This window comes from Ammospiza caudacuta, chromosome 1 (assembly GCF_027887145.1).
Source record: "Ammospiza caudacuta isolate bAmmCau1 chromosome 1, bAmmCau1.pri, whole genome shotgun sequence".
Taxonomy (NCBI): domain Eukaryota; kingdom Metazoa; phylum Chordata; class Aves; order Passeriformes; family Passerellidae; genus Ammospiza; species Ammospiza caudacuta.
In genome coordinates, this window is record NC_080593.1 from 10,432,063 (window position 1) to 10,458,990 (window position 26,928).

Consider the following 26,928-nt stretch of genomic DNA (forward strand, 5'->3'; position numbering starts at 1 on the left):
TTTGCCCTGCAGTAATTATGCACAACTTTATTAAAAGTGAGTCAGCCATGACGAGGGATGGTTTCATAATACACTTCACCTGGAATAGGTGAGTGCTGCAGAGAACAACAGTGCTTGAGGGCTGTGGGGATGTGTCCCCATCCCCAGCTCACAGGGTCTGAGAGCAGAAACCCAGCTGGGCAGCAGCTCAGAAGCACAGAATGGGCCAGGCTGGAAGGGAGCACAGTGGGTCACCTGCTCTTTCCATCACAAATCATTAACTCACCCCTTTTCAGCATAAAAAGATGATTGATGTACTGCAGTTAATGAAATTAGAATATGTCCAGTGGGTCATCTGGTCCAACCTCCCTGCTCAAGGAGGGTCACCCCAGAGCACACAGCACAGAACTGTGTTCAGATGGTTCTGAAATATCCAGCGAGGGACACTCCACAACCTCTCTGGGCAATCTGTTCCAGTGCATGATCACCTGCCCAGTAAAGAAATTCTTCCTCATGTTCAGGTGTAGCTTCTGTGCACCAATTTCTGCCCATTGCCTCATCTCCTATTGCTGGGCACCACCGAGCAGAGCTTGGCCCATCCTTTTGGCACCACCCATAGATATCTATACATTAACGAGGTCCCCTGTCACTTGTCTCTAGTTGAGGCCGAGCAGAGGCAGCTCCCTCAGCCTTTTCTCAAAGTACAGATGCTCCCTTATCCCCTTCGCTGCCTTCCGCTGCACCCGCTCCTTGTCTCCCTTGCACCGAGGAGTCCAGAGCAGGACACAGACCCCAAATGTCCCTCAGTAGAGCCGACGAGAGGAGCAGGATTTGCTAGCAGTGCCCTCCGTGGTGCACTCCCCTGTCCTCGGCCACAGGGACAGCCGGAGCGGGCCGCCCCTCCCGCGGCCATGCCGCCCCTCAGGCGGCGCTGGCGCATCCATCGCTCGGCGCGCGGCTGCCGGCCCTGGTTGCCGGGCGGGCCCGCACGCAGCGCCGATCCCGGCCCGCGGCGGCGGACGCGGCCTCCCGGCCCCATGGACGGGGACAAGGTGAGCGGCAGCGCCGGAGAGCGCGGCAGGGCCGGGGGACAGCGCCGCAGCCTCGGCTGCTGCCCCCGAGAACCCCCGCGGCTCTGCTGGGGCCGGCCGGGGCGCTTTGTTTGGTCGGCACGGCGGTGAATCCCCCCACAAGAGGGAATCCTTATCCCGAGGCTGAGGGGAGGCTGTACCGCGCCTCATTCCCCTGCTGAAGGGGACAGCTGGTTACGGAAATACCCCTTGTTTCACCTTCTAGATAAAAGCGTGTTTAATAATTGATGCTCCTGTAACCGCTAATCGCCGAGCTTTAGTTCTTCGGGAACACACGTAACTTCTGCATTAAGGTGTTAAATTATTGAAGGTTTGTACGAGTGCGGAATAAAGGAAACAAAACCACATGGCGTGCTAGCAGCAATGACTGGGTGACGTTTTCACTGGCTGCAGTAGGCGTGCCAAGGCAGCGCGCTGTGATGGAAAAGTTCAACTTTGATCCGAAATATCTCAGGTGTGTCGCTGTGGGAGTGCCAGAGAGCCAGAGGCAGGAGCAGCCACACGGAGTGAGGAACCCTCCTTTGGCTGCTTCTGTCATCCTGCTCTTGCTTATTTGAGAGCTCTCATAGCTTTCTTATTTCTCATACTGGAAATAAGAACGATAAACGTTTACATGCAAAAAATAAAGTACTTTTCTCTGGTTTAAAAATTAAAGACAGAGTTTTGTCTTATTGCTCTTCTGTTTCTTTAGAATCACATTTAACTGAGTTCTTAAATTGGTTAAAAACATTATGTTCTGAAAACCTCTTATCTTTCTAGTTATGAGTGATGAAACAACCCCCTGTCGATCTCTTTCAAAGTTTATCTAAAGCAACAAGGTTTCTTTTTCCACTGACTGCTTTATCTTTAGATTAAAGGACAGATTCTTAACTGGTAAAAATGTTTGCCGAACTTTTTGAGTTCAGTAAATGTGTGGCATTTCATGTGTGCTGAATTCTCTCGGTGGATGAATTAAGTTAACCCCAGTGTCATTTAAGTAACAAATCTTAATCTGGATTTACATGAGTATATTAGTACTTTTAAATTAGCAGACAGGTGAGACAATTCAATAAATCCTTTGAAAGTTTGTTTGAAACATTATTGTGTGGACATTTACTTACAGAGGGACAAAGGACTCAATCCTTTATAAAATATCTCATTTTCCCTGATTATTTATTATACTTCTGCAAAAGCAGAGATTTAAGTGGAAAATCATACACAAAAGCAACAGCTTCTGGTTGTGGTGGGGAGGTGAAAACTACAGATCCCAGAAAAGTGACAGATGCACATTACTGGGTGAGAGAACCACCTGTGTGTGCTGTGTGCTTTTTGCCTCAGCTTTGAAATAAATCTGAAGCAGCCTCATCTGATGTTGTCTGTTGGTCATGCTGATTTTATGCTATTACATCATTAACATTCTTTGTTTGCTGATACATGCCTAAATATTGTCTAAATCCAAAACATGATTTTAAATATGTTACTTTTGGACTATTCTGCTCTCTTCCCATCAATATCCGTCCTTTCAGCTTAACATTATACAAGTTCTGTTGAGTTTCTTAGGCTTTGTTAAATCTTGACTTAAGAAAATTATCAGCTTTGTTTTTACTTTCTCATCTGACTTTCTGCAGTAGTAAATATTTGCATTCTTTGGGTTTTTGCCTTTTTTAAATATCAGAAGAAAATAAAACTGAAAGGGCACTTTCTGTTTGTAACAAATTCTGTCTTCTTGGGTCTTCTGATTAACTTTAGAAGTCACAGTCCATTACAGTCTTCTATAACATCCATGATTTTTTTTCATGTAGAATGATTTAAAAATATATATATATATATACTGTTAAAATACTGCTCCCATATAATGAATTACCAAAAGGAAGAAAAAAAATGGGCACCATGTGTTTATTTTGTTCCACCAGTGCAGCTCATCATTACCATATTTATCAGTGATTATTTTGTTAATCTTCAGTAGCTTTTGCCAAGTCTAAATTTGAGAATAAGGATAGCCTGATCATGTCACTTTGGATATGGTCATCATCCTCCAATGAACTAGTTAAATATTCAATAGATTAAAATTCCTCCTTTCCCTCAGTGATCTCAAACAATATGAATTTTTATTTAGTTTTTGTAACAGCAGTCAAGCAGGCAAGTGAAGGAGCTCTGCAAATGCAGATAGAAGAAATAGAATTTATTTTACTGGGGAGCACTCTACTGAAACCATGTGTACTTTGATTGGTTTCATTATCTTTTTGCTTTTTACCTTCAGTGCTACATACTAATATTTCATGTGCAGTCAACTTACACATGCAGTCTGAGCTTCAGGCTTCTTCCAGGTCCAGGAAAGTGAGATTTACTGCAAATAGGTATTATAGCTAAATCAAATTATTGTTTGCATGATCCTTTCACTGAGACTTGCCATGTCTACCTTGATCCTTTCCTTAGAAATATGATTCATTATTGAATGATTTACTTCTCTCTGCAAATTGATTTCTCAGTCTTTTCTGCATTTTCTGTTCTAGAAAAGAACTAAAGAAGACACTTGGAAAGCAGAAGAACTTAGGAAACATCTAAAGGTGGATTTATTTTATTTCTGCTAGTCTTGATGTTAAGCTGCCTTACAGCACTAGAATTTATTGGTGGTCTAAATGTAAAGAGTTAACTCTTTGTTCTAAATTAGATAAATGGAAATAATGCATTGTTACAGTAAGCACACAGCAGTCAGTGGGATCTGATTTTCTGGTCACCCAAATCCAAGTGACAGCTCTGCTTTATATATATTATTCACTTTCCTAAAATATATATTATGTATTGTATTTATTATCATCATCTATCATGTTTGTTTTTTGTTTTTAAACTGGTTAATTACATTTTCCCCTGGTCAAATAGGCATTCAAATAGGCTGCAGTCAGTTACATCATTAATGTTTACATTAAAATTGTGTTGTATTTTTTAAAAGCTGTTTTCCAATATGTGTTATTATTATTCAGTTTGCTAGGTTTTTTTCAATAAGCACAGGCATAATGTTAGTATTTACAAAGTAAGCCTAGAACTATATCAGCATTTTAATTGTTAAATGGGAAATTAACAATTATTTGGGAAATTAAATATATATTTAGTAATCCAGCTTTTTTTTTCACATGAATATACTTCTATCAAAATAGATTGCTGAATTATAATGATAATTTTTTAAAATTTTATTTCAGGCAGCACTACTAGAGAGTCAAAATGAAGACCAAAAACCCAGAGAGAAGAAATTGCAAAGAGAGAGGAGTGTTCATGACATAAACCCTTACAGACATGAATACAGAGGCAGAGAGAAGAGCAAGGAGAGAACAAGAGAGAGAGAGAGGTTTAAATCCAGTGAAAGGGACAGGGATAAAAGGAGAGAAAGGGAAAAAGAACAGCAGAGAGAAGACCGAGAGAGACACAAAGATAAGGTCCCAGAGTCATGGCTGGAGGAGAGACACAGTGCACTAAAATATAGAGACAGGGACACTGATAGAGAACGAGACAAAAAGCACAAGACATATGAGATAATAGATCCCCGAAATGATCTGAAATCATTTGAAGGAAGAGATACAGAGCATCACAGAAGAAGAGAAATCAGGCATCATTTGGGTAAGTAACTTTGGGTTGCTGTTGAACTTGGAAATATTTTATATTTATATAGGAATGTTCTGAAACCATACCCCATCTGTGCAGAGAGAATAAAACAGGCAGGTGTGAGTACCTGCTGGCATGTTCTATTTTGATGCTTTTAAAAAAATTCTGATGCTTGTTTCCCTTCCTCTGAGGAGAGGATGGATGTCACTGGTTTGGTTTTCAGTGCCTGGACACTGTCCTGAGTGATCCCTTCACTTGCAGGGTGGTTGCTGAAATCAGTAGCACGTGTCATTACTCTTACCATGACACAAGACTGGAGGGATTCATTAGGAGAGAAGAAGGAGTAACCAGCTTTGGAGAGAGAATTTCAACAGAATTCCTTTTTAGAAAGAGCTTATGTAAGAGAAAACACATTGCTAAAATACAATTTTCTACTTGCTAGAATTAATTATGTACAGAGTTTGAATATTATAAAATCTGTCCTCTAATTTATACATCTGTTTTCTAGAGGAGGAGAAAACAAGAGCTGAAGAGAGAGAAAGAAGACATAAAGTACAGAAGGTAAAGGAAGTTAGTGAAGTGTCTCCTTACCAGAATAGATAAAATTTTAGAATAATGAGGAAACTGGATCAGACTGTGTTTCCCAAGAAATCCAAGAGATGCATAGATAGTAAGGTGATGACAAGTGTAAAAAACAAAACCAAAATATATCTCAGCTACTCAAATTTAAGGACATATTTTATTCTCTTTTTTAAGTAAACATGAAATAAAATTTTCATGCAAAAATGCTTGGTTTTGGTACAGCTACATCAAAAGTTTCCATCTACTATTTATGCCCTTATTGCAAGGGTAATTGATGAGTGTACATCCTACTTTAGACCACCTAGTAGACAAGAGTTAATTTTTTGTGTGAAGAACATATAATTCAAAGAATTTTCTGTAGCAAAGTGTGCAGTGTCCTAGAAGAAACACCAGAATCTCATAATTTAAAACTTGTTATCATAGGAAATGAAAAAAGTGGCTGGAAGATCCATGGGACACAAAGATTAGGTACTTAAAATTCAATCATTTTAATGGTCAAATCTGGATAGATTTGTGAAGATAGAACTGTCTTGGAGAAGTTTTTAAACATTTAATATTATTTTCCTCTTTGCAGGATAATGATTTAAGAAAGCAAATTGAAAAATTTTTGGCCTACAAAATTGAAGAAGGTGAACGTGTGCGCAAGTTAGAGAAACATCAAGAGTTGGATAAAGAGAGAGAAAGAAAATACAGAGAAAAAAAAGAACATTCTTCTGGGACAGAAAAAGAGAGGCTTTCTACAGAGAAAAGTTATAAACATTATGGAAAGGAAGAGGAGGAAAAACATAAAACAAAGAGATCTAAAGAAAAATCTTCCCATGGAGACAGAGAAGGGTCAGAGGCAGAAGCTGATGAGAGAGTAAAAAGTAGAGAAAAGGAAAGAAAGAAATATGATCTAAAGGTAGGTTTTGCTAAAACATTACCTTATCACTTACTTTATTATTAATATATTGTCAATAGGGGAATGATAAAAATGCTAGAATTTTAAGTCAACACTTTCTGAAATTTGAGGCTAAAGTGGTAGATGAAAACACTACATCTGCATTTAAATATGCTAATTCAGAATTGATTCCTTCCTTAAAATTTAAACAAAAAAAATTGCCTATATGTTAGAAACATCTTTTATTCATAAAATTCTTTCTTGTTATGACTTTTGAAATTTTTGCAAACACTTTGAAGTGGAGATGTCATAAGGCTTGAGGTCCACTGAAGTTTATTGGCTGCCTTTATTGCAAAAAAGATTTTAATAGATGCTATTTTTATGTTGTCTGTGAAGGGAACACATCAATCCAAGTCATAACTAGGCAGGTGAATATAGACCCTTTATATTTGTGGGGTTTGCCTCTACTTCTGAAGCCATAGAATATCTTTTGTGTTTCTAATACAGAGCATGATGTTATATCCTAGATACTTAATATTATGTTGTATCCTAGAGACTTAATCATTAATTTGTAATTTTAACTGATGTTTCATAAGTATTGATTCAAGAAAACTGAGAGAAGGAATCTCTAGCAATTTGTAACTCTTAGAATCAAATGAATTTTCTATAGACATATAGACATACAACAGCTGAGATGGTCTCAGGTAGTTTCTTCTGCTGCCTAAAGAGTGAAGATGTACAATCTTCTGAAATAGAAATTCAGAAATATGTTTTCTAGTGACAATGAGTCATTTTCAGTGCAGGGGCCCTCCATAAGTGATTCCTGTAACTGACTGACTGCAGCAGAAAACAAAAGTCTATCAGGGGCTTGCTCAGTGTGTGACTTCCTTGGAAATGTACTCAGGTTGCTGTTAGAGAACACACACACTGATGCCTCTGTCCCAGAGTTATATTTTGTTTTGTGTTTCTGGATAGAGACAAAGACCTTTATCTTAAACAACCTATTGAATACATTTCCAAACTTAAGCAAACCTGCATAATACAGAATTTAAGATCCAAGTCCCTCTACTGGGGATTACAAGTGTCTGAGACTGTTCTGTGTCCCCTCTGTCCAGTTTGTGTGAATTGTAGTACATACTGTTAAAGTCTCATGCTGTAATTTTTTGGAACAGGCTGGCCACAGCCTTCCAAGGTCAGCCCTTGGGCTCTACCAGTTTTTGAGAGCATCTTACAAGCAATGACTGAAATAAAAAATAGTCTGTAATTGAAACAATTCATTAACAACCTTTTTTGTTGTTTGATGAAAGTACTACTAATACAGGATCATATAGATATTCCCTGCCAGCTTTTATGACTCATGAATATTGTGACTTCTTTCACAGAGCAGTGAATATAAAAAGGAGGAGAGGATTCAAGAAGAAATGAGCCATCAGCTTGTAAGGTAAATTCAGAGATTTAAAATAATTATATACTAGATGGTGTCTACTAAGATTCAGTCACCACCAAAGCAATGAGCATAAATTCTTAATCTCACATATCTGGGGATAATGTTTTTTCATAGGCACAATAGTACAGCAAAAAATCTGTGTGTTGCCTGTAAGATGATTCAGATAGAAAAAGGATGTATTTGTATTCCTTTGATTATTTTTCTTCATCAGGGTAGCAAGAGATATTTTTTAGTCATATATATATTAATCTGGGCACTTAGTTTCAGAGACAGAAATGCTGAATTTTAGCATTTGGAAATTCACTATGTAGTCATGTGGAGACATGTAAGGTTCATGATGAACTACACCGGACTCTATTTTGTTGTTCAGTTTAATTTGAGTATCAATATTTAGCTCCTATCCTAGATGATATCTGAAACATTTTATATATATATACATATATATATATATACATATATATATATATATATATATATATATATATATATAGCAAGTTTGCAGTTGAATATGAAAGGAAATATTCTAGATACCCTCAGTAGGATCAGTTAAATTAAGTTCAGGATTATATTTCTAAGTTTTAGTACTAGCAAATAGAACTCTCAGACAAGTTTCCTGTATATTCTAGTACTTAGAATTCTTTATTTCTTGAGCCTTGTAAAATTCTTCCTGGAGTCTAATTCTCTGGGTCCATGGTTGGTTGCAATTCTCACTTTTAAACCCTAGTTTATCTTCCTGGCTCAATACAATCTGGGTTGTTTGCTTCTGGGGACACAGGCAGTGAAGTCACCACCAGTGGCTGAGTATTGTTAATGTTAAGCATGGGACAAACCACTTTGGCTGAAGGGAATTTGTGGAAGTGTGATCCTATGCAAAACTGAAAAATGAAATATTTCAGAATACACACTTTGAGATGCTACCTGGCAGCAGCACTCAGCTGTGTCAGCAGTGCTGAGTATTCAGGCAATGTTTTGAAGCTGTTGCTGCTGGGGCTGTGGCTGAGTCATTGCTTGTGCATGGCTGGGAAGGAGAGTTTAGCCATTCCTGGGTGGCAGGGAAGGCAGTATGGTTTGGTGAGACGTCATGAAACCCTGGTTCAGCTTCAGGCACTGTTAATGTTCAATCACTCCAATTTGTTATAACACAATCCAGCCAAATTTTCATTTTTATTGTTGCCTTTTCCTATGTTTGTCAATCCCAACAGCAGTAGATACAAATACCCGCATAAGAAGTAAAAATATTTTCTTCTAGAAGTTTGATACTCTCTACTTACTCTCTATGTATAAAATAATCAAATAGATTATTGAGGAGCAAAGCTTGTTGTGACTTGCTCCTGCTCTCTGACCCTGATTGTATTGTCCCCATAAATAAAACCCCTGAATGAAAAACAGGTTTGAAATCAGTCTTTGATTTATGGCTTTTGAACATATTGCACCAACCTGATCTTCATCTCTGGTTTGCTGCAGATATTAATACAAGTGATAAATGTGTAGGGTTATGAATTTTTTTTCCTCACTACTTTTTCTTGCCTTTTGATGCAGTTATAGGTGTTAAATTAGTTTCTCAATTCTTTGCCAGTTTATCACTTGGTTCTTTCATTATCCTTTTGTATCATAGAGATCTATAAAAATACTTGTAGAAATATTCCAGTTAAGTGGACATTTCCAACTGTTCTTTCCTGTTCAGGAAAAAAAAAAACCTTTTTTTTTTTTTTAAACTAAAACAAACAAAATCCCCAAAAACCAAACCAGAAGTGCTTTCTTATAAGTTAACCTATAAAATTGTTCTTTTTGTGAATAGGACTGTAAAAGATAAAGGAAAACTCATTGAAACAGAGGACATGGACACAAGACAAGAGGTAAAACTAAAGAAGAGGAAATGATTTTTATAGTTTGAAATTATTTATTTTAATATTTTTAAATGGACATGTGCAGACAGAGCCAAATTTTCAGCAAGTCTGAAGCTGTATAGGCTTGGGCTTATTTGGGACTGTCTGTGCAGATGCAGCCTAACTCTACCATAACAATTTAAAAAAGTTTTGTGTTGTTTTCAACTTATTGATTCAGCTCATCTTTAATTGAATTTCTGTGGTGAGGACCTAAATTCATTTCTAGTTTGTGGAGAGAAATAGGCAGTTCAGTCCTCTTATGTTTGGTCTCCTTTTCCATTATCTTCTCTGTCTTCATTGGCAATAGGAGGCAACACAGGAGGGAGAAATTCCTACTCAAGACCTGACTCAACAAGGACACTGAAATTCCAGGGATTTGCATTCTATGTTGTTGCGTTTTTTTTGTATATTTGTTGCTCCAAATGCCACAGCCTTCAAAATATTCCAGCATAATTTCCCAATCCCATTTTGTATTGACAATATATAGATTTTCTCTCTAAATTCTTGAAAGTAGGAACCCAGACAGTACTGACAGCTGGTAGGTTTTTAGTGTGTAAAAACCACATTTGTACCAGATGCTTCTGTGTTATTAATAAAGCTGACAGCTCTGTAGACATTTTCTGAGATGATCATAGGTAATAAAAAATACAAAGTAGCCTAAAAGCTAATAAACACTTACCTTTGTTGAGTTTGTTACTAAAGGAGTCTGACTAAATGGAATAAGGATTTATTTAAAAATTGTATAAATTAAACTATATTAATTAGTTGCTACAATCTTGCAGGCAGAAGAAATCAGAGAAATTTTTCACAACCAAAGTTATACTGGGGGATTCAGTCTGTTAGTTAAACACTACAAATGGTGAAACCAGGAAAGTTGCCATAAGTAAATGGCATTATTTTAATCAAATTAATAATCTAGGGAAAGGAAATGTATTTGAAGTTCTTGCAGGGATACCATAAATCTTATTCCATGTAAACAAAGTAGAGGGTTCAATGTTAGCAAAATTATTTACATATAGAAATTATCTTGTTCTCCTGTTACATCCATGTCTCTGCTTTCCTGGTTTCAACATTTGCACTATTTTATTAAGAGTGAGTCCTCCAGTATAACTTAGGTGTAGGGATAATTTTGTCTAGTCCTCAAAAGGGTAGGGCAATCTTATTTGTTGTTAGCACCATCAAGGAAGTTGTAGGCAGCACAGCAGTTTTTATATCTTTTCCAATAAAAATACTGTTAGAAAACCACTTGATCTTCCTAAGATAAAGTTGAGTTCTGTTTTTCTTCCTGTACTATTAGTTTAATTCAGCAATTAGTGCTTGATAATATAATTATCTGTAAACTATCTATAAACTTCATGCTATATATTTGCTTGAAAATGTAAAAATATCTGAGAATAGCAACTATTAATCTATTGTATGCTAAGATTTGTCAGATAAGAGATTTTTTAGGAGGAAGATTATTTAATGGTTTCATTTGTTTTTTGGATTTAGGAAATGAAAGATACACACATCTCTAATCCAGACACAGAATTTAAGGATTTTTCCCTCAATTATGAAGATGACTTTGAAGTAAGTAAAAGTATACAGCTGTCTGTCTGGATTAATTCTTAAGTATCAAAAAAGAGAGTAACTTTGTTCACAGAAATAAACAGGATGTTACATGGCTTTTAGTTACTTTTTGGTGACAGTGACCTTAATGTGGCTAACAGTAGATAGTGAGTAATTAAAATGTTATGTAGAGACTCTGCTATATATTTAGTTAGTTTTCATCAGAGCTTGGGAGTCAAGTTTTGTTTTTTCAGTTGAAGTGTTCACAAAATGTTTTCTCTGCCTTTGTGGATTTCAATTACTTAAATGACTTTCTGTGAAGAATGCTGAATTAATTAAATAATCAAAGCTAATAATTTCAGATAAAAAATATAAAAAAGCCTGCTCATTTATCATAGGAAAAAGGTATTGACACACAGCATTCACTTTACTAATTTGTTTCATTGAATTCCCTATTTTTAGCTCTATTTTTCTACTTTAAAGTTATTAAGACACAAGAGTGTGTGGGATGTGCTTTCATTGTGAGCTGAACTAAAATCATCTTTGTTCAGTGAGGGTAGAATTCATCTCCACTCATGTCAGGAGTGATGATTTCCACTGTTGAGCTGGTCACTGCAGTAGCTCTTTACCATTCAGTGAAGAGAAATAAGCACATTTAAGACTTGTTCATACATGTTAGATGGTTATTTTAGCATGACATGAATTGTCTTAGTTTGAGAATTTGTTAAAGGATGCCCCTTAGGCATCGACAGGGAGTGTGGCAGTTTAGTAAATGTGAGCCTGCCATTAAAGGACAGCTTGAAGTAAAACTGTCAAATCAACAGCTTCATTCATGCCTACACATTTATGCCACTGAACACTGTTATATTATTTCTTTAAAGAACACATAATTCACCTAAACTTATAGTGTCTGCTTTAGGATATTAAATAAAAACTATTTTAGGCACTGTAGAACAACACTGAGATTATCTTCTCTTGATTAAAATTACTGCAGTAATTTTAATAGTTAAAGGTAATTATGAATAATTAGAAGATAATCTGATCAATCTTTAGAATTGATCAGATTGTTCTGTACTGCAGAATGAAAAGATGCTATTTTCTTTCCATCAGTTATTTTAGAATGCCTTTCAATCAGAGGATTTATAGATATCTGCACGAGGTTTTTATTTTGACGTTTTATAATTTCTGTAAAAGATCTTGAAAAGTGTATCTATAGTTTGTGTTTACCAAGTATTGGAAGTTCTATTACTTTCAAAGGTCTATGAAGATGATTTTGAAGATGATGAAGACAAAAGTAGTGAAGTAGAAGATGCAGAAGAAAATCTAAGAGAGGTTCAGTTTTCCAGAACATCAGAAATTGAAGAAATTCAAAGAGCAATTACTGAAGAAAACGATAGAATTTTTAATCCATTGCCAAGGAAAGTGGAAAATGAAAAAAAGGAGCCAGTCATGGGTATGTGACTAGATAGCAGCCTTTTTATATTAAATGTATGAGTAACACATACAACTTACAAGTCAGCTGGCCACTTTTTCTAACAGTCTGCCTAAAGACCAAAATCTGGTCCTCAGGATGAATCATGTAGATTTGTGGTAAGCACTGTAACGTCCACATTACTAAACGATTCACAGGCATTACTAATCATTTAAATTGTGAAAAATAAAAAGTACAGAGTGACATTTAATGCATCTTATTTTGGGTAAGAGGAGCATATGAGAGTCTGGATTTTGAAAACTTGAGGAGTGCTGGAACAGTTTGGGGCTTCCGCTGGCATTAAATTCACCTTTTTCTTTTAAGCAAAGTTGAAGCAACTGTTCTGGAGGGAAGGCAAGAAAAATATCAACACTACTCAAATATATAGCACTTTATCACTTTTAAATGCAAGCTCTTTCTGAAATGTCTGGAATTCAGTTGATCTCACTCTTGTGAGTGCCAGAGCTGCTTATTTAAGTACAGTTGTTGTTCTCCTTTGCAGTCTGCACTGAAGTGAACAACCACATAGAATCACTGTGCAAAAGAATATTAAATAGCTTTTTAGTCTGGTACAAAGTTATTACAGAAAGGAAGAATAAAATGAAGCTCCTGTAAGTCTTTACAGTAAACCTTAAAGGTCTTTTCCAGCCTAGAAGAGTCTCTGTCAATAGATTTCAGTTAATGGTCATTGCAGCAGGAACCAGCATACTGTAATGTGAATTTCTTCTTGCAGAAGATTTAGGCAATTATTATTTATCTAGTCAACAATACAGAATCAATAGAGATTTTTAAATTTCAGCATTTTAACACTTGGTGATTTATTCTTAATTACACAACACATTCTTTTTTTGATGAACTTTTGATTTTGTTCGCTTAAAATAGTGATTGATCAGTCTGGCAATTATTTTATAAGTTAAAAAGCATTTTACAAGTATTGCCTAAAGAGGCAGTTATCCTTTGAGGAAGTGAAGCACCATTAGTCCTGACTGGAAGTTGGCTCTTAAGGTCAATTAGCTGCAACCTAGCCAGGAAAGGGAGTAAGACAGATGTGACATCAGTTGTTGTAGTTGGTCTGTTAACTGTGGCTTTTCAAGGAAGTTTCCAATGTTTTCCTTACTCATCTAAGGATATTAGTTAAGCCTGTGTTGGTGAGGTTCTCCTCTACCTGAGCTCTTCCTCAGAGGTGTAGTATGCACATGGTGAAGTCTGTGTGACTTGAATGCAATCTTTAGGACTGATCACAGAGGGTTTTGCTGTACACTGGGGAACAAAGCACCTGCTGATGGCAAGAGAAAGAGAGAGACACTTTCTGCATAAGTCTTCTAAAGTAAAAATTACAATGGTCAGTCATTTTGAATTGATTGATAAAGAACCATTGTATATGCTGGCCCATTACTGATGTTAAACTGAAAATGGTGGCAGAGCCCTTTGTGTAACATGTGAACCAGGAACTTTCAGTAGCTGTGTTGTAACAAATCTGCTGCTTTTTAGACTTACTGCTTAACATTTTCATGCACTTTTAAGTGTGAACTGTAACACTGTGTTTTACAATATCACAGAAAGGCAAGATTCTTCTGTCAGAAGCTCTTTTTGTGGAATATTCATGGATTTCCAAATGGCAAACCAAAGACAAAGCAGCCGAAGTTTGGCCAGTAAGCAGAAGTAAGTGTATTTTAAATAATCCACAAAAAATGGCAGCTCACTATGTAAGATGCAGTTGTTTTCATTATGTTTAAAGTATGTGACTTTTATAAACTTGAGTCTTATGGAATCAAATACTTTATTAACTAGCAGTAATTAGTTTTTAAGCATATATAATTTGCAGGTATTGCTACATGTCATTTTGTAAGAGAAATGTATCTATATATCAGTTTATGTGCATCATTTTATTACAGAACGTGTTGCCAGGATTGTAATTTCTTTGTTTAGTGCTTCAGTCATTTAATTAGATACTGACTTAAAGTACAAAAAAGCAATCCTTTTATCTTCCATCAGATCTCTGCAGAACTGTACCTTATTGAAATAATCAAGAATATATGGTGCATATAGTTGCTTAAATAGCACATTCCCTTTCAGGAATAACATCAATTGCTGTAAATACATGTTATTGCTGATCTAAAATTGATCTAGATTTGAGATACCTTAAGGCATATCTTTATTTTAAAGAAACAAATTGATGCCTGCTTTTTGTGGAACTTGACAGGAGCTCTAGATTTGTCAGAAGCACTGTGTATATCTCCAGTTTTCTGTTACAATGTTTGGATGATAAAGCAACATTATTAAATGTTATTGTTAATGCCAGACTCCACTGTTTCATGGCTTCACATCAGTGGCTAATTTTCACATAAGGGAGATTTTATTGTCTAAGTTATTTAATTCACATTGCCTAAAATTATAGGCTCAAATTTTACACAAGTTCATTGTCTAGGCTTCCTCTCTAGACTGTAGAGACAGATTAAGAAACTCACAAAGGCATCTCTGGAGAATTGTCTTCTGGAATGTTTGTCAGCCTCTGCTGATTAGGTTCCATGACTGATGATAACTATGTTTATAACTCTGTGTGCATGCTGACAGCATACACAGCCTGAAGATAATGAGCATTTTCATGGGAAGAGGAAAGGGTTGTGGAATTCAATGTTGTGATAATACATTACTACCAGTAAATAGATTGAAAGCATCCCATAAATAATTTTTGGAACTTGGGAGTTGCAAATTATAAGTACAAACTCATTAGTTTATTTTTAGGATTTATCTGCATGTATCATTAAGTTTTGAAACTAGTAAGCAAGTTTTATATGTTAGAGTTATATCTCAGCAATCTATGCCCATGTTTGTGAAGAGAGGATGATACATTATGAAGCACAAGTAAAACGTGGCTAAGAATATGCAACAGATGTCATCAAGTCGCAAAAAGGAGATGTGAAAATTGTCCTTATGCATGGAGAAAAATTCACTTTAAAATACTGATGAAATTCTAGCTCTTGTTCCTCTAGTCTTGTCTCTTTTCAAATGACATCTTGCCTCAGCAAGAAGCTGTAACTACAAAATGCATCTGCAAGAGTGTTTAGATATGGAATTGCTATAGATGCATAATTTTATCTAATTTGTATTTATGTATCACTTTTAAGTACATTAAAAACCTGCAAGTGCAGGAGAGAGAAAGGGAGACTGCAAAAATTGTCTAATTATCAAAGACTGTGTAACAGCAAGAGCCTGTAATTGACTTGTAAGCAGACATCTTTGTGTAATTCATGCAGTTCACTCTAGAAATGAAATATCTCAACAGCTTTATGGCATTAAAGTAGATAGATAGTTGTGTGAATTGTGACAAGGACTGTCAGTCTTTTCCTACAAATATGTAACAAAGCTAGGATATCATACAAGATCTTTATAAAGCATGTACACATATGAGTGATGTGAGTTAATGAAATGAGTTTAGGAGAATTAGCCACTAACTATAGAAGAAAGAGACATTCATCTGTTACAGAACAGCTTTGGAATACTTAGGCAAGATGGTCTGCTGAGCTTTTGATAGTTTGTCTTTAGTAATAAACCATTTGACATTTGCCATTTGCAATTAGTACTGCATTTTCAAATATGATCAAATATGATATTATCTCAATGTAACATTAAATGAAAACTCTAAACAATAGTCTATGTATTTCTATTGTTACATTTTAATCTGCTAATTAATTTTGGTACAACTTCAATTCCCATAGATTAAAGCATTGTTAGATATAAAATCAGGTTGTCATTCTTTAGGATTACCAAATATTTGTTCTTAACCATTTTTATGTTTCTCTCTTGTAATTCATCCTGAAGAAAACGGACTTCAGAACTTCTCCCACTAATTGACCTGGATTTCTCAGTTAGTTTTTCACTACTGGATTTGCCCCCTGTCAATGAGTACGACATGTATATCAGGAATTTTGGTAAAATGAACACTAAGCAGGTGTGTAACAAATACCTAGTAATGTTTCAATTCTCAAAGGGCTGATTTTCCTTCTGGAAAGGAATTTTCCTTAAAAAATAAAGTTTCTAAAGCTACCAGCACATAAGGTAATAAATTAATCATATTGATCTCTCAGCCTTAATTACTATAAAGCAATGATCTCAAAACTTTTGGTCAGACAGGCAATTTCCTTTCTGTATTAGCAGACAACTCTCTCATTTTCCTTCCCCATTTCCTGAAGAGCTTTTCACCTGTCTGTGGCTCACTGTCCCCAGATATGCTGGGTTTTACATGCCTAGGAAGACATTCTATATTTTTGTAATATTATTTATTTAGCACTCTGGTGTGAAATGTGGTAAAATGTGCATGCATGAAATAGTGACAGTGTGTTAGTATGCTCAGATCTGAATTCACAAACAGAAGAGGCTAAGCTTTAAATTTCAGTTTTAAAATAAGTTCTATTCAGTTATGTGCTGTCAGTCTTAGCTGTATCACCCAATATATCGATAATTTAATCTTTCTACTTTAGGCATATGTTCAGTGTAATGAGGACAACCTTGACAGAGACATTCAGACTGAGGAAGTTGAGACACTGGAGAAATGGACACAGCATCCAGGAGAAAATGCTCTTGTATCTGGAGGTGAAGAACATTTTAATTTTACTAACAGAGGAGTGCATGTCATATAAACTTTCTCTTTGCTATCCATTACTTGTGAGAATCTGTACAGTGGCAGGCTGCACTGATAGCAAGCTGACATAGGCACTCTGAATCCTCATGTGGAAAGTATGAAAAATAAGTGGCACAAATAATTTTCCTTCTGGCTTGATGTTTTTATTGGCAGCAGAAATGAGTCTTCAACAGATCTTGTCCTTAAACGCTATTCTTTCTATATTCTTTCTGAAGATAAGTTGATTCCTGCCACTCTCCTCTTGCTCAAAAATAAAATTCTCCTTACACTTTTCTTAACTGATTCTCTTTTGAAGCCTCAGGTTTGGTTTTTTGTTTTCTGTTTTTCATAGGTCCCATAAACAGCCAGAATACATCAGTGAATGGAGCTCCAACACCTAAAATTGATTCACAAAGATTAGCAAATTTTCTCCGGTCTGCATGCCAGGTACACTTATATCCTTAATATCCCTTTGAGCTGGTTGCATAAATATACAGTGTGATAAATCACTTACAGTTCTTGTTCTGACTAATTTAAATGAATTACTTAAATAATAGTTGTTATCAAAGAGAAAAATCTCTCTGCAAAGGAATGGAATCAGACCTGTGCAACTTTTATGTCTGTAAAGCTGTATTTGCAAAGTTACAAAATTAACAAGACAGTTGATAAAAGTTTTATGAAATTATTCCATGTAACTTTAGAAAGCTACAAATAGCAAAGCTGGAAGATAAGATGACCCTTTTATTTCTATAAATGTAATTATGTTTGAAAGGTGATTGCTGTTTTGCTAGAGGAAGATCAAGTTGCAACACAACCCAGGATAGTAAGATCTCGACAAACCAGTCTGTCTATTAGTGACAGCTGTTTCCAGTTAAATACTAACCAGCCATTCCTCCATGGTAAGGGAACTTTATTCTACACCTTTTAGTGTACAGAATACACTCTTCTTTCTTATGCAAAGTGCCATGTTCTTTGTCATTACTGTGCAAACAGCACATATCAGGATATACAGATGATGTAAACCCCACTTTCTTTTTTATTGCACTAATCAGATTGGTTTCACATAGATAACATCAGAGCATCTTATAAGAAATATATTCCATCTCTTCCTACCAGAAATAAAGCCAGCAATTAACATGATGGGTGTAATTTTGTAATTTCTTATTCCTGTTGTTGAAGGACCCTCCCAAGGGATGTAATTTTGTTTGGGCTCTTTATGCTGACAGTAGGGCCAAAGTTACAAATAAAGGCAGATTATTCAACAGGGATACTGTGGCCTGATATATTTGTAAAGCATCTATATCTTCTCCATATAAACAATAGCTGTTGAGATGAAAAGTGAAAAATAGAGCATCTGTAATTATGTTAGGAAAGCCTATTATAACACAGAACCCTACATCATCTAACAGGAACATGTTAGATGGAGATAAAACCAAAAAAGCCTGGCCTGTGCTGTTTCCTGTTTGAGACTCAGATTAATTTTCAGTATAAATACTGGCATCAGATCAGATTGGCTTGCTTATGCCCAGAATAATTATTCTATTAATTTCTTGACTCTTCCTTTTTGCTTCCTACTTGTAGTATTTTGAATTCCTTCTCTAGTCCCTACTTTTTTATTGTATAGTTTCAAAAGCAACACAATGTTAATAGAAATATTCTTCATAATTGCATCTTAGTTTGTTTGTTGCTATAGTAGCTGAATATGCTTTTTCATCTGCAGTGAATATGCTTTTTCATTTATTGCTTTTCTTTCTTGGCTTTTTTCTTTAATGGTTTAGGCCGAAAAATCTCCTGCTTGTATGTCTCCCAAGTTCAGAGGCAGACAATGCTCTCTGCTCATGGATTACCTGGAAAGGCAGGTGTGGGTTTGCTGAGCAGAAAGAGCCTTATATGTGTTTGGAACATCTGGCAGCCCTCCAGTCCTCAGAAAGTTTTAATATGTGATTCAGAGGTATGTTTTAATAACATTGTATATTGTCCATCAATATACAATGTATATTGTCCATCAATATACAAGACTTTATTTAAAGATTTTATTTTTACATGGGGTCTTTTTTTGTGTTGCTTCAAAATATGCCATCTTCTGTCTTCTGAGAAGCACATTTGAGCCTAGTGAACAAAGACTGTTCTTGTTCTATTCTGTGCTTCAGAACCAGATTGTAGTGATGGTCATGGTGTTTTGTTGGTTTGGATTGTTTAATTTTGACTCTATTTCATGGCTGAAGAATGAATGGAGGTAAAACATCTGGTTCAGATGTTGTTAGGACTTCTGTCTACTCATCATTTCCATACAGTTGAGTCACTTCTTTCAGCTTTCAGCTTACACAGTGATTGTTTTGAAAAGGGGAGGCCTGCTGAAGGTCTTATATCCTACTTCCCTTTTAAAATAGATTTCCTTTGTGCCATAAACACGTGTGATCTGTATTTCCTGGGTTTCCATGTTCATAAACCTATTTCAGGCTCATCAAACCATTGATCTTTATCATAATATCAACGCTGCATGCTTTTACTGTTTTACAGGTGATGTGTTGCTGCTTTAGTCCCAGTAAAGCAACATTAGTTTTTGCTGGAACAGCAGATGGTTCATTGTTGGTGTGGGATCTTCGGGAAGACTCAAGAATGCACCCTTGTATGATGATCTCAGAAACTGAGTGGACATTTAGAGTTCCCACATTTTCCACAGGTGAGCATCTGTGCATCCTGGTCAGGCACTTTGTGCACAGTGAAATTGTCACCTAAGTCTTGATGTTTCTGTAATGTTCATGCAAGATATCATAGAGTGAGGAATAGCATACAGCAATAGTTTTGTAAATAATTTTATTAGGAGTGTAGGTTTAGGTTAGTTGTTAGAAAGACATTTTTTCCTGTGGGATTGGTGAGGCCCTGGCACAGGTTGCCCACAGAAGCTGTGGATGCCCCATCCCTGGAAGTGTTCTAGGCCAGGCTGGATGGGTCTCTGAGCAACCTGGTCTAGAACAAGGTGTCCCTGCCCATGGCTGGTGGCTGGAATGAGATGATCTTTAATATCCCTTCCAGTCCAAACCATGCTGTGATTTTCTGATTTAACTATGGCTGTAGTACTACCAGTTTTCTAAAACACCCCACTACACACATTCACAAAATCCTCTTTTCTTCACAAGTGTTTCTAATTGCAGCAGCCATGTAAAAGTAAACAGTAGTTGGTTATAGATAGACTTTTAATTTTTTTTTAGTAGGTCAAAGATGCTTGGTCTTCTGTTGCAAGCTGGTGGTCAAATGGATGTGTACAGTTTCATGTAGTTGCTTATGTAAGCAGGCAGGTTTAATGCTGGCTACTTAGGAAGCTTTAATGCCTTCAGTCTTAAATGAGATTAAGTTCATTGCAAAGGGCAAGTCCAGAAATCATAGGTATCTGACAAAGAACACACATTGAAATTACTCTAAACACACATTAGCCTTAAAATGTTATTAAAGGGCAAATACATATTCTCTTGTGGTGAATACTGTTTCAGGATTTTTCAGGATACTTTCTACTAAGAGTAATTTTTCTTAAATTTTGTCTTCTTTTATAGTAAACACTGATTTATTTCTACCCCTATTGTTTATGGAGCTTGAAATAATTCTTTCCATGCTAACCCTGAAATGGCAGATTTTAATGAAATATCTGGTACAGTGACATAAATGGTGCATCAGTCACTTGGAAAATGAGAAGTGAATAGAAATATTGGAACACTGATTTATCTAGTAGTATTTTGGTAATTTAGCAGTTTGCATATTGTGTTTGAGACTTGTGCAAAGTTCATTATTTACTATTTTTTCTTTGTAATCATCATTCTCCCATAAGCTGAAGAGTGATTAAGATTTTTTGTTGTTTTTTTGTGGAAAGTACTATGTTTAACTGTCATTATCCTCATTTACAGATGGCATTCTAAACTCAGTAAACCACACCTCTCCCATACTGGCAGTGGAACCTGTCTCAACTTCTCTCAGCAGTGACCACAGTTATGGGCTCTCAAGCCTCTCTTATCAGGAGGGTATGTAAACTGCTCTTCTAAGCATCAAAACTGCTCTTCTAAGCATCTGAGCCTTTCTTTATCTATTGAAACAAATTTAGCATAGCCAAAATCCAGTTTATAATCCCAGTCTGCCTCTTAAGTTGTCTGTAGTATCAATTGCAGTTTGTTTTCTGCTCTCATTTTTATGTAGTGTTCATTCAGTGCAGCTTCACATCAGATGTGGCTGTGTGCTTGTTGTAAATTCTGCTTTCTAGACAGAAGAAAGCAGAATTTCCATGATAAAACCAGTTATCACTCAAAAACTGTGTTTGGAAGAGTCTTAGTACTTCTCTAATGTCCAAAAAAATCCCTGTCTGAGTCAGTGGAGCAACTTGCTTATAGCTGAAAGCACTTCAAATGTGTGGCTGTAATTGGTGGCTTTTCCTTTGCCTTTTGCCTGTTCTTTTTATGACCAACCTTTGCAAAGATACTCTAATCCTCACATCCTCAAATTCTCAGACACTGTGCTAGGGAAGACATTATCACTTCCATTGCAGATTTGTACTTTGAAATCCATAGTGGTTTGAAGAAATGTGCTGCCTATTGCAGGTTTTACAAGATTCCATCTGTTTCACTTTATGTTCCCTTCCAAAGTCCACACAGAATCCAGACATTTTAAAAAAGATGCAGACTGAGATCATTTGCCTTTCTGGTAGGACAAGCTGCACATACTGGAATAGACAGAGGTATAGAACAGACTGTTTGAGTTGGAAGGGACCTACAAGGATCACCCAGTCCAACTGCTTGATCAGTTTGGGGCTGACCAAGTTAAAATGTGTTAAGGGCATTGTGCAAATGCCTCCTCAACACTGACAGGCCTGGGGCACTGACCACCTCTCTAGGAAACCTGCTCCAATATTTGACCACCCTGTCAGTAAAGAAATTTTCATGCCTTTTTTTCCTTTTGTAGAATTAGAGCACTTTCCCTTTTTATGCAAATGAGAGGATTGTAGAAGTTTCAGAGGATGTATTAATGTAGGAAATGTTTCAAATCCTTTGCTATTGTTCAGGAGGGAGGTCAGTGTATGAATAAAAAATTGTTGCTATTCCATCCATAGAAATGTCAAGCCCTCCATTTCAGATAGCTTCAATGGATGAAAATGGAATCCTCAATATGTGGGTGAGTATGCATGAAAGGAGAGAGTATAATGTATAATAAAATACTTCAAATACAATAACCCAAATTCAGAATTTCTTAGGAGAATTGCTTCCCTGAAAAGTACAACAACACTAACCATTCTGTTGGAATTCTCCTTAAAAGTTTTGATCTGACCCCTAATGTTATCTTTTGGCAAAAGTATTAACAGGTACATGAATTCATGAAAAAAGGCAATAAATTGCATTACTTAATAAAAATATGGTAAAATATTTCCAGTACTCCATTAATAGTCCTCGGTTATCTTTCACCCACCTACTTTAATTTTAAAATCACTGTGGTGTCAGAGATGATACTGAATATAGGGGAGAAATTAAATTTCTAATTTCTATAAAACAAATGTTAAAGAGATAAAAAGTGAAAATCAGAGGATAAGATTTCCTTGCCTAAAATATAATGGTTAGGAAAGTACTAGGTCTATTGCTCTTAATTGTTGTCCTGATAACTCTTCTATTATATGTTTTACACATTTTTTTTACCTGATGCAGCTTTGGTTCAGCTGCTGAACCTGTGAATAAAAAGGGATAAAAGTATTTCACCTCTGTGTCAGTAATCAAGTTCCTTAAAGCCTAAACTTACTTTAGTAACTTAAGTAGCAACAGATTGAGGCCAAATGATCTACCCTTTTTATTTCATGTACAGTTCATTTTATTCATGTATAGGAAAGCACAGGAAATGTTGTTTAAAGTGGGTTTTTTGGTGACTGACCAAGCCAACAAGATGCTAACTAGCAATTAAGTGTAGAATGTAGCTTTCCATATTGTGCTTTCCATCAGGAGCATCACGCAGGCATGTGAAGATGTTTTTAGAATTGCAGACATTGACAGGGAGTAGAGAATCTACCTGTGGTCATTGTAATGTTAGACCTGCCTCTCCAAACACCCCTTTAGAGTTTTACTTACTATTATAACTTTGAATTCTGGTAAATATTGATTGTTTATTAATGTTAAGTATTGATTTTTTAGGTAGTTGTTGAATTGCAGAAAGCAGATCTAGCTGGTTCACAAACTGACTTAGGTGAGTACTGTACTACTGTTAGAGGTAGAATAAAATGCTCCAGTTTTGAGACGTTGAAGTTAAAAGAGAGAGGAATAGTCAGTGATGCCAAGAAGTAGTTTAGAAGAAGGCAAAATTACTGAGGAAAAGATTTATTCTGAATAATTCATAGCTGATGTTTGGGGTTATTGGTTAGGTAGGAGAATAATTTTCACTGCTATCTAAATCTCATCTGCTAATTCTGTATTGGTAATTGGCACTAGACAGACACATTTTTACAAGGTCAGAGTAGTTTTTTGAGTTGTCAGCAGTAGGGTTTTTTTCCCAAGAATGTGCAATTCTATGGCTTTGGTCCTCCTCTTTGTACTTGAGTTTTAACCAAACCCGTTAAAGTGCTTTTGTTGTTGCCTGTGTCTCCATTTTGAGAATTGTCCTGAAAGCTTTTTTTTAGGTAAGATACTTAATTTAGCATGAGGAGTTTTCTGTGGAAACACTGAAAAACCAAGTCCATTCAGCCCTTTTTGAGTTATGTAAATGAAGAAAATTACATTCTTTGTTCTTTAAACAAATTTACACTTACATGCTTACCTAACTGGAAAAGGCTGTGACTAAAATCCTTTTACATTTGAAAATACATAAATAAACAATGAAGTAATGGCAGCAAACTAGAATTTTTGATTAGTTTCTACAAGCCCATGTGCAATGTCAGGCTATATTAAGCTGCTAAAGCTGGGTATTATGTCTGTGGAGAGGTGCATTTTAAAGCTGTGGTCATGTGTTGATACATTTTTACTGCAACCAGCAGTAAAACCTTTTCCTCTGCAAAAAAGTTTTGTCTTTGAAGGATTTGCATTATTTATGTTGTTCTCTGCTAACAAGTAACATAGACCAACTTTGTGGATGCATTATTGCACTATCTCATACCTCTAATTCATTGTCAAAGATCCAAGTAACATAAATGTGCATCTTAACCATTTCTACAATTGAGTCTTAGAGAGTGCAGAAAAAGAAAAGTATAACTATGTTTCTATTTCTGTCAAAAACTGTAACTCTTCAGATTTCAATTCTGAAGCAAACAGTTCTAAATGATGTGAGATTCTTACATGTCAAAGGTTGTATTTGCAGTAACCTAATTATGAAATATCCTTTTATTTATTACCTTACAATTTAATTTATTGCTTGCACTTTTTTAATGCAAAGTGCTTAAATCAGTTCAAATAATAAATTTTTATAATTTTAGGTTTAGTTCCTGGAGGGAAAGTGAAGTTAGTACATAGCTCAACTATGGAATTGAGTAACAGGTAGGAGAACTGGGGCATTACAATTTTACATGTTATTTCACAAAGCTAATTTTTCCTATACTTTACTAATCTGCTGTTGCATAAGATATATTTAACATTATTTTCTGTTTGTGTTTTTTTTTAATACAAATTGCTTCCTAGATCTAATCATAGACATTTTAGATGAAGAGTTTCTCTATGTACTTGCACAGCTTTAGGAGTGAATTCTCTGTGTTAATGCATCTTTTGCCTTTGCCATTTTCCTCAGCCTTTTCCCAAAGGATATTAGCCAGAGAATGCCACAGACACTGACTATTAAATTTCTGTCTTCTAATCCCAATCACTTCATTGTTGGAACCAACATTGTGAGTACCATCCTGGGATTCATCTCATTGTTAGTTTTTTGGTTTGGAAGCTGCCTTATTTAGTTGGAATTTTACCAGTAGACTGTATGAAATTTATAATTTGAGCCTATATTATTAAAATTTGTTAGCTATTAAGGATCTTTTAAGTATCAGCTCATGAATTATTTAACTCTTTCCTGTAATACCAATAATGCAACTTTTTTTGTTGTTTTGTTTAATTAATTTCCTTTATATTGTTCACAGGGTCTGGTAGGCCATGGTACAAGACATGATTTAAAAGTTGTTCCCAAGCTATTCAGGCCCCAGGAGAGCAGACTGAGATCAATAAGCATCACTGCAATTGATTTCTTCCCTTTTGGAAAGCCACTGTTTTTGGTATGAAAACATTTTATAGAAGTTTCATTTTTTAATTACTTGCTGAGGGAGTATTTCTAATTTGATATATTTAACTACATGTGTTAGTAGATTTACCTCACTAATTCAAATCTGCCATGAAGGGTGACAAAAAAAATCATAGAATAATAGGAAAATTTAGGTTGGAAAAGACCCCCAAGACCATCAAATCCAACCTTTAACCTATCACTGCCAAGTCCACCAGTAAGCCACGTACCTAAACACCACTTTTTATATCTTGTTTAGTTTGGTTTGTTTGTTCATTTGTTCCAAAAGGCATTTTCTTTTTATCTGTGGTGTAGGTTGGCTGTTCAGATGGAAGCATTAGACTACACCAGATGACATCAGAGCATCCCCTCATGCAGTGGAATGGCAGCACAAAGGGCCAGGCAATTATTGCCCTGCAGTGGGCTTTGACAAGACCTGCTGTGTTCTTTGCCCTGGATGCATCATCCAATATTTACATTTGGGATCTTCTGGAAAATGATTTGTTGCCTGTGGCCAAGCAGACTATGCCATCAGAGAGGTATGTGCTCTTTTTTTAACAAAATATTAATGTTGCTGCATGGGTTTTTTCCTTGATTTTAAATTATCATTAGAATTTGCTTTTCTAACTCTTATTTTGTGAACTGCTGAAGGTGTGGAAACAAACTAAAGTGAGCTAAATTTTGACTGTCTTCCCTAGGCTGAAATTAGTCTTACTGAATATCCCTCTAACTAAAAGTTTTCCTTGTATCCTTGTTAACTGTAGCAACACATTGCTAGTTTTTGGAGAAATTACTACAATTTTAAAATTTTTTAAATTTTAAATTATTTAACTTTTTAAGTTATTACACTGTACTGTAAAATGCAGTCAAACATTGATCATTTCTACAAGCTTGAAATAATTTACAACCATGATTAGAAATTGATGATGAATTGTATGGGGGAAGAATTGAATGTTATATTTACATTAAATGGTTGCAACTGGTGAAAAGCTGAAGAACATGATGGGGTTTGAGCAGAAAATAAGAATCATTTAGTTGACTGTAAGTAACCTGATACAAACATGTTTGAAATCACCAATTTCTATTTATTTTGCCTCATTTAAAAAACATTCCCTTGTTCTTTTGATTTCAGGGTTGTAACTATGACTCTTCTGGGAGAGCCAGAAAAAGCAAATGGATTGTTAGGCATTGTGCTGGCCAAGGAATCTGGACACATAGACATTCAGTATGTAAAGAAGAAGTGGGCATTACCTCGGCCTGAGGAATCTGAAAAACTGTATTCTATTTTATTGCAGTCTTTTTAGAAACAGGGTTGTACAATTTATTGCAAAATGTGTAGTTTATTTTTTACTTCAATTAAAAATTTTTAATGTAATTTGTATATAACTATTTGTGTATATTTTAAAGACTATCAATACAATATTTCAAGTGAAACAATATATTTTATCATAAAAATGACAGAATCAAATTTACCATTATTGCACTAAAAATGTGACAGCCGTGTTTCATTATTGAAGGTACTCTAGATGTATATATATTTTTTAAAAATAGCAAAAATACATTCCTATAAATTGCACTGTTGTTTCTCTTTATTTCACTGTGAAATAAATCACAGCAATTCTTTGGCAAACATAAA

At 35.7% G+C, this 26,928-nt stretch overlaps 1 protein-coding gene across 2 annotated transcripts; it reads left to right on the forward strand.

Moving 5' to 3' along the window:
• The first annotated feature begins 970 nt into the window (after positions 1-970).
• DYNC2I1 (dynein 2 intermediate chain 1) lies at positions 971-26,803 on the forward strand. Of its 2 annotated transcripts, XM_058807978.1 has the most exons (24): positions 971-1,031; positions 3,563-3,616; positions 4,247-4,661; positions 5,155-5,207; positions 5,803-6,129; positions 7,491-7,549; positions 9,354-9,411; positions 10,933-11,010; positions 12,247-12,442; positions 14,020-14,122; positions 16,283-16,412; positions 16,942-17,053; positions 17,434-17,528; positions 17,854-17,980; positions 18,860-19,032; positions 19,602-19,764; positions 20,981-21,094; positions 22,174-22,235; positions 23,237-23,288; positions 24,508-24,568; positions 24,816-24,912; positions 25,156-25,287; positions 25,608-25,831; positions 26,425-26,803. In XM_058807978.1, exons 1-24 carry the CDS (start codon positions 1,017-1,019, stop codon positions 26,594-26,596), a joined length of 3,072 nt encoding a protein of 1,023 aa, XP_058663961.1. In that variant the 5' UTR covers positions 971-1,016; the 3' UTR covers positions 26,597-26,803. The 2 variants fall into 2 exon arrangements, with proteins under 2 accessions (XP_058663961.1, XP_058663970.1); XM_058807987.1 differs by lacking the exons at positions 971-1,031; positions 3,563-3,616; positions 5,155-5,207 and having other exon boundaries at positions 4,535-4,661.
• Positions 26,804-26,928: the final 125 nt, after the last annotated feature.